This window comes from Halichoerus grypus, chromosome 6, assembly GCF_964656455.1.
Source record: "Halichoerus grypus chromosome 6, mHalGry1.hap1.1, whole genome shotgun sequence".
NCBI lineage: Eukaryota > Metazoa > Chordata > Mammalia > Carnivora > Phocidae > Halichoerus > Halichoerus grypus.
In genome coordinates, this window is record NC_135717.1 from 99674651 (window position 1) to 99691824 (window position 17174).

Sequence of the window (17174 nt, forward strand, 5' to 3'; positions counted from 1 at the left end):
ATAGAAGACATTGCAATAAACTGTTTTGCAGATTAAACAGGTGGGTTCCAATTGACAATTCTTCAAGTGATTTGAAGAGGAAGAATAGTGTGTGTGTTTATGATGTCTTTGATGGGACGATCCAGAGAAGCTAGGCACTCCTGGTTGTGCAGACATGCTAAGACAAGATGGTTTCGCCAGTGAGTTCCACCTTCCTCCTGTGCCCTCAGTCAAGCTTCAGGCAAACTAGACACATGATTAGGGCACCAGCACACATGCACACACACAAGAAAGAAAAAAAACACCTTTTTAAGTATTCTATATTTAAGACTTGAAAGCACTTGAAATTGTCACTGTGTGGAGAATCACTCATTTGGAGGACTTTTGTACCCATGTTTTATAATCTTAGATATGTGTTTTTATTTTAAATGACAGATCGTTGGAAGTGGAGGGAGTGCATAATCTTTTTAGAGCTACTTTAATCTGAACCTGGACATGAGTAGGACTACTCTTACTTTGAAGAGTTCACATTCACCAGAACTGCTCTACAAGAAACTTTTGACGGTGGTATGCAAATCTCACACAAAGAACTGGGTTCAGTACACTAGTTCCAACAGCTAGGGACTCTGTTCCTTATCTAGACCCTGAGCAGGTGGGACCATGAAGAGAAATGTTTCCAGGAGGTCAGTGCAATCCCAGGAACATGTCTTGTTCTATAAAATGCTTTATGTTGTGACTGCGTCAACAAGCACTCACAATTTTTGATCAACGCATTTCAGGTGTGAGCTAAATGTCCTGTTCAGGGATTCCATGGTTCTTCAGCAGCAGAGTTTAGATCTTGAACCTGACTTTTCCATCACAAGGCTATCACGTAGGCCAACAGTGTTCAGAATCTCTTGGCCGCTGAAGGGCCATTTAGGGTTTATTTTTATGCTTGGAACTACATGGTTATAGGTAGACTTGGGTTGGGACTTGTAGGTGATGAAGCTGACATCCAGTTGTCTATCTTCTGGAACCATAATTTTTTTTCCCAGCAACCTCTGACTGTGGATCCTGGCATTCCTGGACACAGGTTGGCAGTCACTATATTGAACACTGTCATTTTTATTAACCCAGTTGATCAATCACTGCCAACTCTGGCCAACACAGTGTTTACATTGCAGAAACGTGTTCTTTACTTCCCAGTCTCTGCAGTCTTCAGATGAGCAGTTTCTGAGGTCAAAAACAGTCACAGCCTGCCTTTCAGGGATGGTTCTCATGCTTGGGAGTCACTTAAACTGGTATCCACATCCACAAACATCCCACAATCAAGCTAACATTGTTGGCTCAATGTATGAAAAGCACCCGACATCTGTATGGCAAATAAACACAGGATCAGGGCGTAAGGACTGCTCACTATCCAATCAACATGGAACCATTCCTCTGTCTTGGGGACTCCGTTTCTGAGGCAAGAAGAGCCCCTCCCTCGGGACCTTCCTGATGAGAGAAGAGAAAGGACAGCTTCGATGAATTAGCTAGTCATCCAATGTTCTTTGTAACTGGCAAGGTTCTCTTCTGCTTTCCCGCAGCTCTTGTATTTCCTGCTGAGTGCTGGGGGCTTGATGGTCTGCGTGCTGGCGGTGGCCTTTGCCGCCCACCACTATTCGCAGCTCACCCAGTTTTCCTGCGGGTCGGCTCTCAACGCCTGCCACTGCAAGCTGCCCTCCGAGGAGCCCCTCAGCCGGACCTTTGTGTACAGGGATGTGACCGACTGTACCAGCATCACGGGCACGTTCAAACTGTTCTTACTCATCCAGATGATTCTTAACTCGCTCTGCGGCCTTGTGTGCTTGCTGGCCTGCTTTGTGATGTGGAAACACAGGTACCAGGTTTTTTACGTCGGTGTCAGAATGTGCTCCCTCACGGCTTCCGAAGGCCAGCAGCAAAAGGTCTAGCGTTCTTGCTCGAAGGTGGGAGAGGAATCAGCCCACTGACTAGCTGAGGTCAAAAAAGAGAAAGAGGAGGAAGAGAGGAAGAGAGAGAGAAACTTTTGACAGTAATAACTAATAGTTACTGTTCTAAAGGAATATTTTTGTAAATAAAAGCATCTCTTCAGGTTTCTATAGTATTTTTAAAAACCTTTTACAGGGAAAATCAGATCCAAATTGACTTTGGGACGTTAAAGGAACATGGAACAGGGAAAGAAAGGCATGCGTCTATCCTTGCCGCCTGGAATTTCCTCCTTGTATAGATTTCCCCCGCTTTCTGAAAGTAGAGCATTCCCACCCATGCAAACTTTCATAAACCGAAATGGTGTAAAGCGAAGAAGTTGTTTTGTAGAAGTGAAAATTCTTCCGATTTCTTTCGGTTAGCGAAAACTGGTACTCACGTGGCTATTTTGTAAAGCAAAGTGGCACAAAGCAAACTTTCGGAAAGTGGGGGAAACCTGTCTTCGTTTTATTCATCATTTGTACAATCTTCTTTCCTGTGAGTTCAGTTTATAGCGTGAATTGGCATTTCAGGCCCACTTGCTAAATTGTGCCATTTTTCCAGAACTTTCCACCCACACCCCCCCCCTTATCTCCACTAAGTCTTGGAGAAAGGCAGGGGGTGGGGAAGAGCTGAACAGCCAGGTTGAGTCTCTCTATTTTCCCTGGTAGAGATGTCTCCAAGGCATGAAACAGCTTGAAGGAGCGGAGTAGAAAAGGAAGAGACTTTGCAAAGGCTGAATAATTATAAACACCTGGGCTGGGGCCAAGGCCCTTTTCCCCTCAGCCCCCTTAGTTTGGCTCTGCAAGTGGATCCCTAACTAAATGCTTTGGATGATTGTCTGCTTCTCAATAATTGAAAGTTGGTGGTAGTTGTATTCTTAATGATGTAGAAGGCTCAAAAATAATTACATTATGCTTCTATTCTATCATCTAAAACAAATCATTAAAACTAATTTCTACCTAATTGTTAATTATAATTATGCTCCGAAGCCTACTTAATGAGCCCTGGCTGTTCTTACATAGCACCATCAGAGAAATTACTCTCACAAGAGAGGAGGCTTAAAGATTCTTTCTTCTGAAAGCCAAGCTTTACAAGGGAGAAGAGGAAATTTTTTTATTAATAGCTCAGGTTAAAAATACTCATTTAAACAAAAACAAGAGCATTTGTAATGGGCAATGTTTGTACAAATAGCACATTTGTGATATGCTGTGAAGTATCTCTCTTGGCAGCTAAGTACTTTTGAGGAAGATTGGGAATGCCAATGCGTTCCATTCATAAAAGTGTATCTGATACGTTATCCTATTATTGACTTCTATGCACAGTCCACCCAGAGACTTCAACTCCTGTTTTGAAGTCCTGATTTGAGCATCTGCCCGCTGACTTGGAAAGTAGTTTTTATTTTGTTTTGTTTTTAAGTTACCGCAACTTTGAAAAAAAGCACAAGTACCCTATGATGGGAGTCTTCTCTCTCTTATTATCAAGTTCTGAACAATATCCATGTCTTAAGGACGGAGCTCAGAATGCAAATTCATGCAGCATAAATGTTATCAAGATCTTTCTCTACTAGCATGCTCTATTGAAATCAGAGATTCAAGATAATAATGGAGATGAATTTGCCTCTCCACATTGCCTATTGATAGACTCCACTAGTCATGAATTTCAAACCTAAAAGAAAAGCATTTTCTTGTTTGCCTTAGAAGATAGTCGAACAATCCCATTGATTGCGACAGTGGTGTCAGTTTCTACACAATATAAATACCCAAGTAAAAAGAAAAGCATTAAGTCGGTAAGTTGGAGGATTGTAAATAGCTTTTATGTTCCCCAGATAAAACACCTGATTAACAGATGTGAAAACCTTTTTTATGTATTGACTCGCTTTAAAAACGGCCTTCCTGCACATGAGCTCAGGCCAAGAATTCACATTGGAGGGCTTAGTGGATAAAACCCTGGGGGCAGAGGTTTGATCACACACAAAAACTATAGCGAGAGAACACCAAGCATCCTGATGACGACCTGAAAAATACTCTGTGCACTGTTAAAAAAAAAAAAAAAACCAATAACTGAGTCCATTCTGATTTGGACAGTTTCCTACGTAAAGAAGAAAATGGCTGCGAATCTGAAACATTGTAGCTGTTCTGTAAAGAGTGAGAAACTCGTGATTGAATGCTAATTGCTATGAATCAGGCACCACTGGAAGCACACCCTGACTTCCTTCAACAACTTTTTATAGCAAACACTACAGGTTTTATATTAGAAAAATTAAAATTCTATACAACACCAAGGTGCTCGATGCTTTACAAATGATTCACAAGGAATTTCAAAGGGTAGAATAACTTTACCTTATGTGCTTTCTTTTTCTAAACAGTGCCACCAGGCAGGACTGACATAACTTTGATAATAATCAGTATATATATATGTATATATATACATACATATATATATATACAAACATACATACATATATATAAATTGGGGATTTTGCTATTGTGTAATTAAATCATTATTAAATCTCCGAAGGAAAAAAAATAATCATAAGTAAAAGAAGGAACAAATAAAACAGGAAAGAAACCAAGAGAGGAGTCCTGTGCTGTGAACTCACTGAGTATTGATACATGTAAGAAATGTGTTGCATGAATAACAAACTGCTTTGCCCTGGATTTAAAGTATTTTGAGGTTGTGTTTTGCAAATATTGAAGTTACAATAATGGCAACAGAAAAGGAACAGATACACAGCTTTACACTTAGCAAAATGTTACATTTAAAAACTGACAAGGAGCCAAGATGGTGACTGTCTCTTCTAAACCATAAAACAGTAAGATTTGTGCAATCCTCCTCCTCTTCCACCTCCTTCAGGAGAATGAAATGAATCAAGACTTTGGAAAGAGGGGAAACTGCCGGGACTTGGCAGTACTTGAAATAGGAGGAATACAGCAGCCTAAACGTACAGACACTGTCACCGAGCCCACTAGATCGGTCTGTGCCTTCACGTGACCACCATCTGTGCCTCCCTCGCTCTGTCCAAATTTGTGGAGGCAGCTCCTTGGAGCCGAGCCTAAAAATATAGCTACGCCAGGCCCTAGAAACTGTAGTCAAGTAACAGGCCTGACTTTTGCCCCCCTCTTTGAATTAAACGTCTATCTGATCTCTTTGGAGGGGTTCTGACAGGGAGGACCCATTATATGTGTGTTTTCTATTCACAGCCGGGACATCAGAATCTCTAAATACTCTTGTTCTTCCCCTCCTTGCATGCACTGTATCTGGAATATGTTTATAGATTTTTAGTAAAGGGTGGGGTAGAGGGTATCCAAGGAAGGTTCTGGAGGACAACGGTGGGGCGGTTATTTAATCAGGAACAGACTTCGAAGTTGTCCTGAAAAACCAATCCTAGCCTGTCATGAAGCCCACCTTTCCGTTTTCTAGTGACTGCCTCTGAGCTATTGCTAGGTCGTCATTAACTTCTGTCAGTCGTGCTGGCTGTCGGTTTTTACTGTACTCTAAGACCTCGGTCATGTTTCTGGATGTACACTGGGTCTTCAGGACAGTGTTAAAAAGAGCTGCTGCCAAATAGATTGACTCCCAGTGGAAACATTTGTTTGGCTGCAGGCTCAGTGTTTCAGCCTGTGAAATGGATACCTTGATTCTTTTCCTCTGATTTTCTAGTACTTTATTATCTCGAATGATCATCTCCTTCAAAAATATTGGTCTGCATTTTGGTGTTGCGATTGCATTTTTCTGGTGTTGATGAAACAGTGAATAGAAAACAAAGTGCTTTCTACATGTTTGAGGTGGTTGTTTTTCAATGGGATGCACATATGCAGATTTTCTTTGTTAATAAAATTTTCATAATCTCTGAAAACACCTTGTTTGGATGTGTTTTGAAGTACACTACACATGAACTGGTATACATAAAATCTCTCAGATGAGTGTTGGCTTCAAAGTTCCAGTTTGGGGATAGATGAGAACTAATGTTCATTTTGACTCCTTTGTTCCAGTGACTGTCTCTATTTTGGTACAGGGCACCCACTCTGGAAGTCAAGGTTATAAATGCTCCCCGGGCCAGAGAGAGCCGGAGCTGAAAAAAATCTTGTAGAAAGTACTTGGAATGCTGATTCTTAATTTATATCTATTAATGTCAGTAAAGCTTGGCCTAGAGAAAGGAATACATGTTTGAGTGCCACATGTTCAATCATATCCTACATTTAATTATACAGAAAAACAGACGGCCCAATTCCATTTCAAATCTGAATGCAAGGACTGCTTCTTATGAATTCTGAGGCAATTTAAATAGTTGATACCGTACAATGCAGTGGTCCTTTCTGTTTATTCGAGTTAGAAAAGCTTGTAGAATGGAAGAAGAATGGAATCATGACTTAGGATACACTCTCTGAGGTGGATTTCCTATCCTTAGTGTTAGGGCTGCAGGTCCTAGGGGTGGAAATCTGACAGCCATTTTCTGGCTGTGTGACTTTTGACAAACCATTTCATGTTTAGCTTCCTCATTTACAGAGTGGAGAAAAACATAACTGCCTCACAGTACCATGGGGAAAGTTAAATGAAATAGCACTTAGCAAAGTGACTGGTTCAGAGAGAGCTTAAGAAACATTTGGTTTCTTCCATCCTTAGCTGGGTTCTGCATAGCCTGTCCTGCCTCTCCTGTCCCCACATCCAACTAGAAACATAGCTCTGCTTTGCTATCCCCTTCTTTGACTCCCTTTTTATAAGCCAGGAACATTATCAAAGGGGCTGCCAACAGAAATTCTGCTTTTAAAGTAAGATAGCGCCAACTCTTACGGATGATAGACAGTGCACAGAATTATGTGCTGGCTGGATCCCTATTTGTTGGTTTACACAGCTGGGTGTTTCCCAAATGGGGCCATCTTTTCTCAAATCTTCTCTCAGGGAGAAGTAGAAGCTGAGGCATTTCTCCTGATTTTCATGTCACTTCGAATTTAGTTTGATAGAAGCGTGCTTAACCCCAACATTTTAAAATGAAACTTTATTGAGTACATTATCAGTCCCCTGTATTTTAGGTTGTCATGTACAACCCCTCATTTATTTAAAAACAAACCATCAACCACCTTTGGTATGCTTGACTCTGTGGGTCACTGATTCTCATTCAAGAATCATAAAAAGGTCTATTTTTGAGCATAGTCAGTAAATACCACCTAGAGCTTCATTCTCCAGGTTGGGTACGAGAACATTCATACGAATCTTTAAATTTGTGGCAAGTTATTAAAATCATACAGTCAGAAATCTACTTCCTCCCTTGATGGAGTCTATCTCTCTTTGTAATTCATAATAGTTATAAATTATTTTTTTTCATTTGACAGATTCATCTTTTATAAGTTAGTCTTTATGAAGTACAGGACCAATATTGGCTATTTTACTTTTAAAATGCAGATTGTAGGCAAAAAATAATGAAACTAATGTATGGGGATGCCAACTTGGACACAACACCTCGTTCTTTCATTTCTTTCCAGCACATAGTTATATATGTTTACGGATCCCTTCCAAAGCATGGGTTCTTAGAGGAAGTCTTTTTTTGTTGTTGTTTGTTTGGGAAGGTCATCAGAAAGATCCTTTAATCAAAGGGATGTGGGACATATACTCATCTGTTATTCTTGGGGAAAAAGCAGATAGTAAGGCCATAATCCAAATACACAGATTTCAGCTGAGACATGAAGTCTTACTGTTTAACAAGGCTCTCTGGCTGGCGCAGGGGGGATGCAGAGGCCTGGAGATTCATCTGTGGCACCTGTACTGGTCCTGCCCCTTCCACGCGGAAGCCTGCTGGAGAAGGAGGCAGAGGCTTCGGAGAGGGGGTCTGGCCCTACCTGCTGCTGCCAGGAATTGTGGAGGTGGCTCGGTTAATGCCCGATGAGGGAGCTGAACAGTGAGATGTCCGTGGGCGGTTCCGGGGTCTCTGAACCTGGAGATTTAGGACTACACCTTTCTCTGGGTGTGGTGCTCTGCTGATTCTGACTTTCTGTCCAGCCCCCTTTACTCAACAGCGCACACTGTGTTGTCTTCGCCTGACCAGGTATGACTATGGGAAGCACGAGGATGACTCTCAAGGCCCACAGGGGCCGTGGCACTTCTGAGCAGAGAAGATGCCTGTCATCTCATGCAAGCCACTCCCAAAGGGTCTCCCTACATCTTCCTAGGCACGTGTTTTAGGGACTATTGGTGACCCAGGGAAGGCCTGAACGTGGTGTGCTGGCCACAGTGAATTATCAGAGACAGAAGAAATAGAGTCTGAAAATTATGTGATTAAAGTTGTCACTAGCCTCGGGGCGCCTGGGTGGCTCAGTCATTAAACGTCTGCCTCTGGCTCAGGTCATGATCCCGGGGTCCCGTGATTGAGACCCACATTGGGCTCCCTGCTCAGTGGAGAGACTGCTTCTCCCTCTCCCACTCCCCCTGCTTGTGTTCTCTCTCTCGCTGTGTCTCTCTCTGTCAAATACATAAATAAAAAATCTTAAAAAAAAAAAAGTTGTCACTAGCCTCAATGGATTATTTTTTAAGATTTATTTATTTATTTATTTTAGAGAGAGACAAAGAGTGGGGGGGGGGGCAAAGGCAGAGGGCGAGAATCTCAAGCAGACTCCCTGCTGAGCATGGAGCCTGACACAGGCTTAATCCCTCAACCCTGAGATCATGACCTGAGCCAAAATCAAGTCAGATGCTTAACCGACTGAACCACCCAGGCACCCCTCAGTGGATTATTTTTAATTACTCTTTCACTCAGGATAGAATTCATGTATTCTTACAAAATAAACAATGACCCCTCAGGTACCTTTTTGGACCAGAGTCGATTTTTAAGTTTTTATTATTTTTTTTTCTAGATTACAATTAAAAAGAGAGAGAGCTTACTGTATTTTAATATACGGAAGCTTAGGCCCAGGGACACCGAACATGGCTATTTAACCAATGGCTGGGAATATGCACTCAGGCAAATGCAGGAGGAATGACATCATCAACATATTTGGGGTCCAGATGAGGTAATCACAAGTGAAAACCTGGATTCCATTTGGCCTAGCTTGAGTTAGAGGAAGAGCAACCATCCTGGTGTGACCCTCACCTACCAAGAGATTTTAAAATTGCTTTCGACAGTTCTGGATAAAGTGACCAAGAACACCACCTCCATGTCTGGGATTTATATGTCTCTCCTCTCCTGGGCTCTTTCTACCCTTCCAAAGAGACTGCTGTCCCTCACCCACCTCCTCCCACAGCAAACTCTACTCCTCTCCCATCCCCTGTCCCACTTCTATGACAATCAACTCAAGTATTGTTAACTCAAATGCTCAGGGTTAAAACCTTAAATAGGGAGATCCCCATAAATATTCTTTTCCTTGTAGTAGGATTTTGCTAAAGATCAGAAAGCTTTTCAGGTCCAGAAAAATGAGGCATGATGGGGGAGGGGGGACCCGCCCAGTAGTCCTTCAAACTCAGTCATGTAGGTAGCCACCTACTCTGTCTGACCAGAAGAGTCATGGTCACAGAGCTGGTGAGACTTGGAGAACATTTCCCAGTAGCCCCAGCTCCGGCTGCGGCTTGGGAACCTGTGTGGGTCTGCAGCTGAACCAGCTGCTGGTTACAGCTGAGCAAATCTCGGCTCAAACTGGTTAAAGGGAAGCATCCAGAAGTCTAAGGGAAGGGGTTTTTCCTCCCACGATTTCAGAGGGCATTTTACTGTGGAAGGCAGAATGAGTAAATAAGTTTAAAAAAAAGTAGGGGGGGATGGTGGTGGGAAGAATTCATGCAGAACCTCTCTGCCCCTAGTGCCCGGCTCCCTGAGCATTACTTGTGACAACTCACCAAGGTTGACTAACTTTGCTCAGACCCCCGGGCTTCTCTATTCATCCCACACAGAACACCCTCAGAGACTGGCTTGGCTTCACACTGCTGCCCAGAAGAGGACGTGTCAGGCAATAAGCAAGAAAAATGCTCATTTCATGTTGAAAAAGTCCCAAATTGTAACTTAACAGGGTGATCTTTTTTTTTTTTAATTTCCAAAATGTGCTTTTCCCCCAGAGTCCTTGAGCACAGACCTGCGGTTTTCTCTCTCCTGGGTTTTATAGTCTATCCGCCTCAAGCCAAGAGACTTGGCTCTGCTCCCCTTGAGTCAGAGTCTCGGCTGGTAGCTGAACCCAGGAAGGCCTGGCCCCACATCTCTCCCTGGAACCACCAGACCACACAGCCTCCTGTGCTCAAGCCTTTGGCTGGGTATCCTGCCTCCTCTTTGTTTGGAAAGAGATGTCTTACGTAACTGCACAACCTACTAAATGCTCCATTGTCTTCCACTTGGGAGAGCTCAAAATAACCCATTAGTGACTTATGACTTATCACAAAGATAGACTCTCTTACCCACATAGCCACAGCCCCCATGGAGCTGGCCTCACCTATCTTACTCAGATCAATAATCAATAACGAGACTTAATGACTGTTGTCTTTGGGGGAATCATAAGTTCAGGACAAGGTGCAGGAAATACAAAGCCTGGTTTATCTACAGGTCATGGTACTTTGCTCGAGCAGCCCATGAGAGAGTCATTTGTAATTCAAGATTGACACAGGCATACACAATGCTGATTGGATGATTCTTTCACTAATCTGATTTTGATAAACAGCTGATGAAAATGGAAGGTGTCTGGTCATCAGAGGAGAGATACCCAGGCAGGGAAATTAGCTTCTCTTCCCTCGCGGGGCAGGGATTTATTTCGAAGCTCCTGCTGAGAGTCCCCAGTGCCAAGAACGGTGATCACTGCCCTGGACTGCAAGAGCCTTCTAAGCAGAATGACAGAAACCCATTGGGTAAGGTCTTCTCTTCCATCTTATTTTCTATGAATCTCTGATTAGCCCAGTTGGGAATTCTAGTAATTACTTTAAGCTGGCACCTCTAGAAAAAAAAATACACCTCTTAGGATTCAATTAAAAATGAAAAGAAGCTCTGTCTGCCTGGTGTTGCCAAGGAGTTTTCACTGTCTAAGGCAGGGGTGTAGACCAGGATGAATAAAACACTCTGCGTTAGGTGACGTTTCCATCTGGTTCTGCTGCCAGAGCAGCCCTGGGGAGAGGAGCTGGAGAGAGATGGGGGCCAGCCTCCTCCAGCCCGCTCTCTTCCCCGTGGATCTCATAGTCTTTAAGGATCCCTGAAGACTCTTACTTCTTTCTTTCTGCGGCAGACGTTTTCTCATCTGGGACCAACGACATGATTAGTTTCAGGTGGAGGCACATTTCTTTCCCTGCTCCGTGACATGGGGACCTTCGACAAAGCTCTCAGAAAGGCTCCCTGAGCTTGGTGAAGTGCAGCCATCTCCAACTGCCTTGGAAAGAATACCTAAGAAGCATGGAGGGAAAAGCTGAGGGGCTGTCTCCTCTGGCCACCGCTGCCCCTGCCACTTCCCTCAACACCTCGGTATCACGGACCGATCCACCAAGTCCCACGCATGGATCTCTGGACGGCAGCAGCCACCCTGAGCATGTGCGAAATGTTGCCGCGCTGAGTTCCGTGGCACTTGTGGCTCGCGTCTCGTCCTGTTCCACTCAGTGAGTTGGAAAAAGCTGAGAGTACGAGGGCGCTTCCCTTCTGGCTTTCCAAGAGTGATTTCCACAAGGATCTCTGAAGCTCAAGCTTCTTGCAGAAGCTACTTGCCTGCACGACAGGGCAGAATTGTAAGGCACGTAATTTGGAAACGGTACCAGCTTTGAAATAATAAGAGTAAGAATAAATCTTCTTTGGTGGTTTCCCATTTCCAGGAGACAAGGTGGAGTTCAAGTCGACCTCAAGTGAAAAAATTGGGTAGTTGCCATTTTATTGGAATACAATCTGCATTCAAAAATGGGTGGGAACTCTTTATACTACAAGAGCAGCTCAGAAGGCAGTTTGAGTGTGTAAGAGAGCTCATGGAAGTGTCATTACAAATCCGTTTTCCTTTTAAATGCTAACGTGCTGGGGCGCCCAGGGGCTCAGTTTGTTAAGGGGGTCTGACTCTTGATTTCGGTGCAGGTCATGATCTCAGGGTGGTGAGATCAAGAATGTGTTGGGCTCCGTGCTGGGTGTGGAGCCTGCTTAAGATTCTCTCTCTCCCTCTCTTAAAAAAAAAAAAAAAGGTAATAAATAGTAATAATAATAATAAATTTTTAAAAATGCTAACTTGCTATGTAGGAAGGATTTAGAATAGACATTGGGAAAAATTCCTAACCACGAATGTGTAAAGTATGGAAGAGATCCCTATCTCTATAGAATATTAAATAATCTTATCTAAGGGTTATTAATAAAATAGTACACAACTCTTTTCCTAGAATTGTTTCTTTCAAACCGTACCTAAAATCTTTAAGAAAAACAATTCTTCCGACTAGAATTTGTGGGAATTTACCAAACCAACAGACTTCTAATTGTGTTGCTGTCCTTTCTTACATGTCCCTCAGCCTCTTCTATGTCTAAAAATACTTCTGGCTTAGGAATTTTGGAGACAGAATCAAAAATAGGGAAGTTAAGAGGCCAACCCTAGAAAGTAGAATTGAAATATCAGTAAATTATCACTTCAAGTTTGCAATAAAAATACAAATTAAGGGGCGCCTGGTGGCTCAGTTGGTTAAGTGTCTGCCTTTGGCTCAGTCATGATCTCAGGGTCTTGGGATCGAGCCCCACATCGGGCTCCCTGCTCCGCGGGAAGCCTGCTTCTCCCTCTGCCCCTCCTCCCTGCTTGTGCTTGCAGTCTCCCTCTCTCTCTCTGTGTCAAATAAATAAAATATTTTAAAAAAATACAAATTAAATTTAAAAATTCTTTCATCATAGACTACATATTTTAAGCACATACATGAAAATAATATGCAAAACCATGATCCTCTTTAACTGGGCTTGGGAAACCTTGGAATGATATTTTAAGGACCCTTTGAATTCAGTGTCAATGTATGTTTGAGAGTCCATGTATTACGGCCATTAAGAGTGTGGTTTTGGAACCACACTTGAATCTTGGGCATACTTGGCCTTGAGCAAACCACCAACTCTCTCTGTACCTCCCTGCCTCAGTTTCTTTGTCTGAAGGATAATCATAGTGTATGTGTAAAGAGTGAATGAATGAATGGATGATTATCTATAATAGATTTAGAAACAGTGCCTATGATTAATGCTATGTAAGTGTTTACTGTTGAGTATAAACTGTCAACAAATTGAAATTCAGGAGCACATTAGGAAACCAGGAAAACTGGTAGCCTTTAAAATTTCTAGAGCAAAACACTTTGAAGAAACACACAAATTAATAGTCTCTATATTCTGGAGCCTAAGTACAGAACAGTAATCCCTCTGCCTCTTGTAAGCATGGGAAGTACAATATAGATAATTCTCTTATATTTGTTCCCCAGCCATGATCTCTACTCAGTGGGCCAACTGGAGCAGGGCTTCAAAGTCCTGGCATCTGGGAGCCCCGGGGCTCACTGACCTGGAGGAGTGACATGCGGGGGCCAGAGTAAGATTTTTAGGGCCCAGAGCCATCCTGTGGGCATCTTCCCTACTCCCATAGATACAGGGGACTACAGGTTGTAATAAATACCTCATGTAGCCCTTAAGGGAGTAAAAAAGTAACAAAGGGCTTTGAGTAGTGGGCCAGGCACACTGGGAAGGGCAAACCCACCCTTCCTGCTTTGGAGACACTGGCAGGTTTATGAATTAAGTGTTTGCCCAGATATCTATGACTTCAAAACTACCTGGCAGAGTCCTTTTTTCGTACCATCCCCCAGCTGAACCCTGCCCAGCACCAGGAACTCAGGCTCCGTGTAGGGGTAGGATTTTGGTAAAACCCTGGTAGGGACCTCTGTGTGAAAATAGAATGGTTCAGAGCAAATTGGGGTTCTTGAATTTTACGGATCCATGTCCAAATAGCCAAGGTCCATCCTGGAATCCAAGAGAGAAAACCTGCAGAAGACTTGTCCAAAGCTGTCCCCAGCAGGCTGCATTGTCCGCGCCAGGGGCCCCTGGGGCTGGCTCAACATGCAAGCCTCCTCTGTCTAGACCTAAATGCAGAGGTCTATAAATTGACATCTTGGGTACTCTGAAGAGCTAAGATAGACGAGATTTGGATTCACAGCATGCCTGTGAATTAAAAATAGAAATTAAATACAGACATGAGCAAACTATCCTGTTGGAGGAGAGGTGACTTTCTTGCCTTAAGGAGAAATGTGATAGGATCTCATCTGACCGCAAGCAGACACTCCAAGCCACACCCATTGCTTTGACAGTAGTAGAACTCTGACGTCAAAAAAGAGACGCGGCCCACACCGCACTTGACCCCAAACCACCTCCCCATCTTCCCCAAGTTTATTCTCTTCCTCTGCTTTTCTTTCATGCTGAGGAAGAAACACCAGCACCAGCAGGAGGGGACCAAAGAGACATTAGCATAAGAGCCCTTGGACATCTGCCTGCAGCTTTTTGTATTCTTTCCTCCTATGACACAAAAGCAGTTCTGGATGAAAAAGAGTTGGAAGGTCAGAGTGACTCCAAGACAAGCCCCAGGGTTGTATGGAAGTCTAGAATTTACTGAAGGTTCCTGTACTCTTTTCTAAGAGCAATTAGGCTTCAGGTGGGTTTTTAAATGAAATTATCAGCTTTTTAAATGTGTTTTTAGAGATAATATTTCTCTCCCATCCCCGGATTATACTCCCATCCACACTCAACATCTGTGCATTTCTCTCCCAGTGCAGTCATGACCCTTGACATAAAGCAAAAGGGAGAAATGTTTTTCTGCTCATAAGTTTTAAATTTTGAATCTGGTTATTTACAGTCAAGAGTTATTCATTATATTTGTTTTACTGTAATAAGGAAAATATAAAAAGGGAAAAAATGTTTTACAAATCTCTTAGTTGACTCCCAAATCTTTCCCTTAATATTTATTTCTTATCTTAAAATCTATATTAGAGCTGGAAGGAATCCTTGTCCAATTCACTCATTTTATAGAAGAACAAACTGAAGCCCAGATGAGGGTAAGTGACTTGCTTAAGGTCATGCGACTCAATTTCTCTCTTTTTTTTCCATTTTAATGTACACATTTGGCTCAAAACTTTTCTTCCTGATGTTTTTCTTTATTCTTTGCCATATGAATTAAAATATTTTACTGTTTGATTGCGATCTGCAATTATACACTTATTTCGACAAGTTGAAAACCCCTGCTCAGTATTCTTATGGAGGCTAGGCAAGGCCAGGGACAGGGCAAAAACTCCACATTCATATTCCCAGTGTATTCTGGGACATTTCTCCTATGCTTTTTTTTTTTAGAATAAAATAAAATAAAATAAAATAAAACTTACTCATCCTCTCTCAACCTCAGTGACCCTGAAGGAATGGAAATAGTGAAATGAAAAAGGTGATTCGTGGTGATCCGAGAGTTTGAAGAAGAGTAGCTATAAGTGTAAGTAGCTATAAGGAGCTATAAGGAATACTGAGGGGACGGCCAAAGCAGCCTCTTTCTTTGAGAGCCTGCATATGGTGGTGATTATATGACACAGGTGACTGGAATCCCCAAGGGAGCTTCCTGTCTATCTTGGTTGAAAACAGACTCTAGAAACGGTCAGATTGCCTGGGGTCCCAGTCTAGGTTTTGCTGCCATTTACTAGCTCTAGAGTCTTGGACAAATTCCTTAACTACTCTATACCTAAGTTCCTTCATTCATAAACTGAGAGTAATAAGAGCAACCTACCACAGGGTTGTTGTGACAATTACATGACTTCATATTTATAATGTGCTGGAAAGAGTGCTGGAACATTCTAAGGGCATAATCTATGCTTATCATTATCATTACCTATTATCAACCCTGTTTCCCAGCTGATCTGAAAATCTGGGCCAAAGATGGAAGAAGAGGGAATTGTTTTATTATGTTTGACCAGGTACTTAGGAAAACAACACAGTCATGGCTTGATGTGACAGTGGAAAATCCTTTTTCTTATACCTAATGTATAAATTTGCTAAACCATTAATGTATACATTCAAAATAGAGAACAGTTTCCAGAATGTGCTTTCTTAGAGAGCTCTCCGGTAGACTTAAGACTTCTAGATTAGAGTCTGGTCTCTGGTTGATCTAATCAGCCTCTCTATAATTAGTATGCACTGAGTTTTCTCATTGTAGCTCCAGATCTGCAACAGCGAAGGACAGTCCCACCAAACCCCACATCTTTCCAGTGTTTTGTCAATCCTTTTGCCTTTCGTAGGGTTGCAGTGGACCACTTGGGAGGTATCACATAATGACATGCTGCAGGAAAACCTTCCACTGCTTCCGATTTTTAAATCTATGTCTTGTGTACAACCACTAACAACAACACGCAACACCCCCGATGACTGGAGAATCCAGTAAGTTGTGCAAGCTCCTTGCAAAGCCATCAGAGCTTACCCGTCCCCACTGCATTGGAGGGGGGAATCAAATATGCAACTCACAGCTCAAAACACAGGACTTTGGAGTCAGTAGGTAAAACAGGAATGAGCACCGGCATCGGTCGTGCCGCCAGAACAATTAGAAATATTCTTCACCTACTCAACTTGAGAAAAGGCCCGGACTCCCACTTGCCTTCTGCACAGTGAGTAGCTAGTGTGGAGTGAGCCACAGAAGGCTGCCACGGCCTCGGAACGGGCTCCTCTGCTCCGTGCCGTGCCCTTGGCCACACAACAGAAGGCTGCAGGGCCTGGGGGAGGCCAGACTGAGGCGAGGGAAAGAATGGCATGAAATCTGATGCAGCTGCTGAACTTTCTTTTCATTAACTTTAAATTATATCAATTTTTAGACTTTTGGACACCTACTGGAAGGAGGAAAAAGAGGAAAAAGACAATCTGTCTGCTTTTAACCTAACTCGAATTGAGCAATAATAAAAGTAATTTAGCTGAGGGCAGAAAGCCAGGACCACCGCTGTCCCTGCTCCCCACCTTCCAGTCCTATTTAGCTAGAAGTTTCCATTTCAGCTCTCCTCCTCTGAGGCAAGGAAAACAGCTCCAGAAAGGAGGCTGTCCCTGCAGCTGTCTCCTCTGCCTGGCCTTACCAGAGTGACTCAGCAAAGCAACCCCTTTCCCGGCGGGAACAGGGCAGGGCATATATTACACGGCTGTAGATGCGTGTGCCATCTTTCCAGCTTGCTTATTCACCCTGTCCTGAACACTTTTGTCGGAAATGGCCGATAGCACCTGGGTCATTAAATTATTTATGTACCCCATTTTGCAAATGTCTTTCAGGGGAAGAGGTGACCAA

At 42.9% G+C, this 17174-nt stretch overlaps 1 protein-coding gene across 4 annotated transcripts in view; it reads left to right on the forward strand.

Moving 5' to 3' along the window:
- Positions 1–17174, forward strand: part of SSPN (sarcospan) — a 256373-nt gene that overhangs the window by 106954 nt on the left and 132245 nt on the right. For 3 of the 4 annotated variants that reach the window (XM_036080191.2, XM_078075796.1, XM_036080187.2), the window contains one exon: positions 1548–5806. In XM_036080191.2, the coding sequence (XP_035936084.1) occupies positions 1548–1913 (366 nt within the window). In that variant the 3' untranslated portion in view covers positions 1914–5806. Of the gene's footprint in view, positions 1–1547; positions 5807–17174 lie in introns of those variants that run through there. The other variant, XM_078075795.1, reaches the window with a different exon arrangement.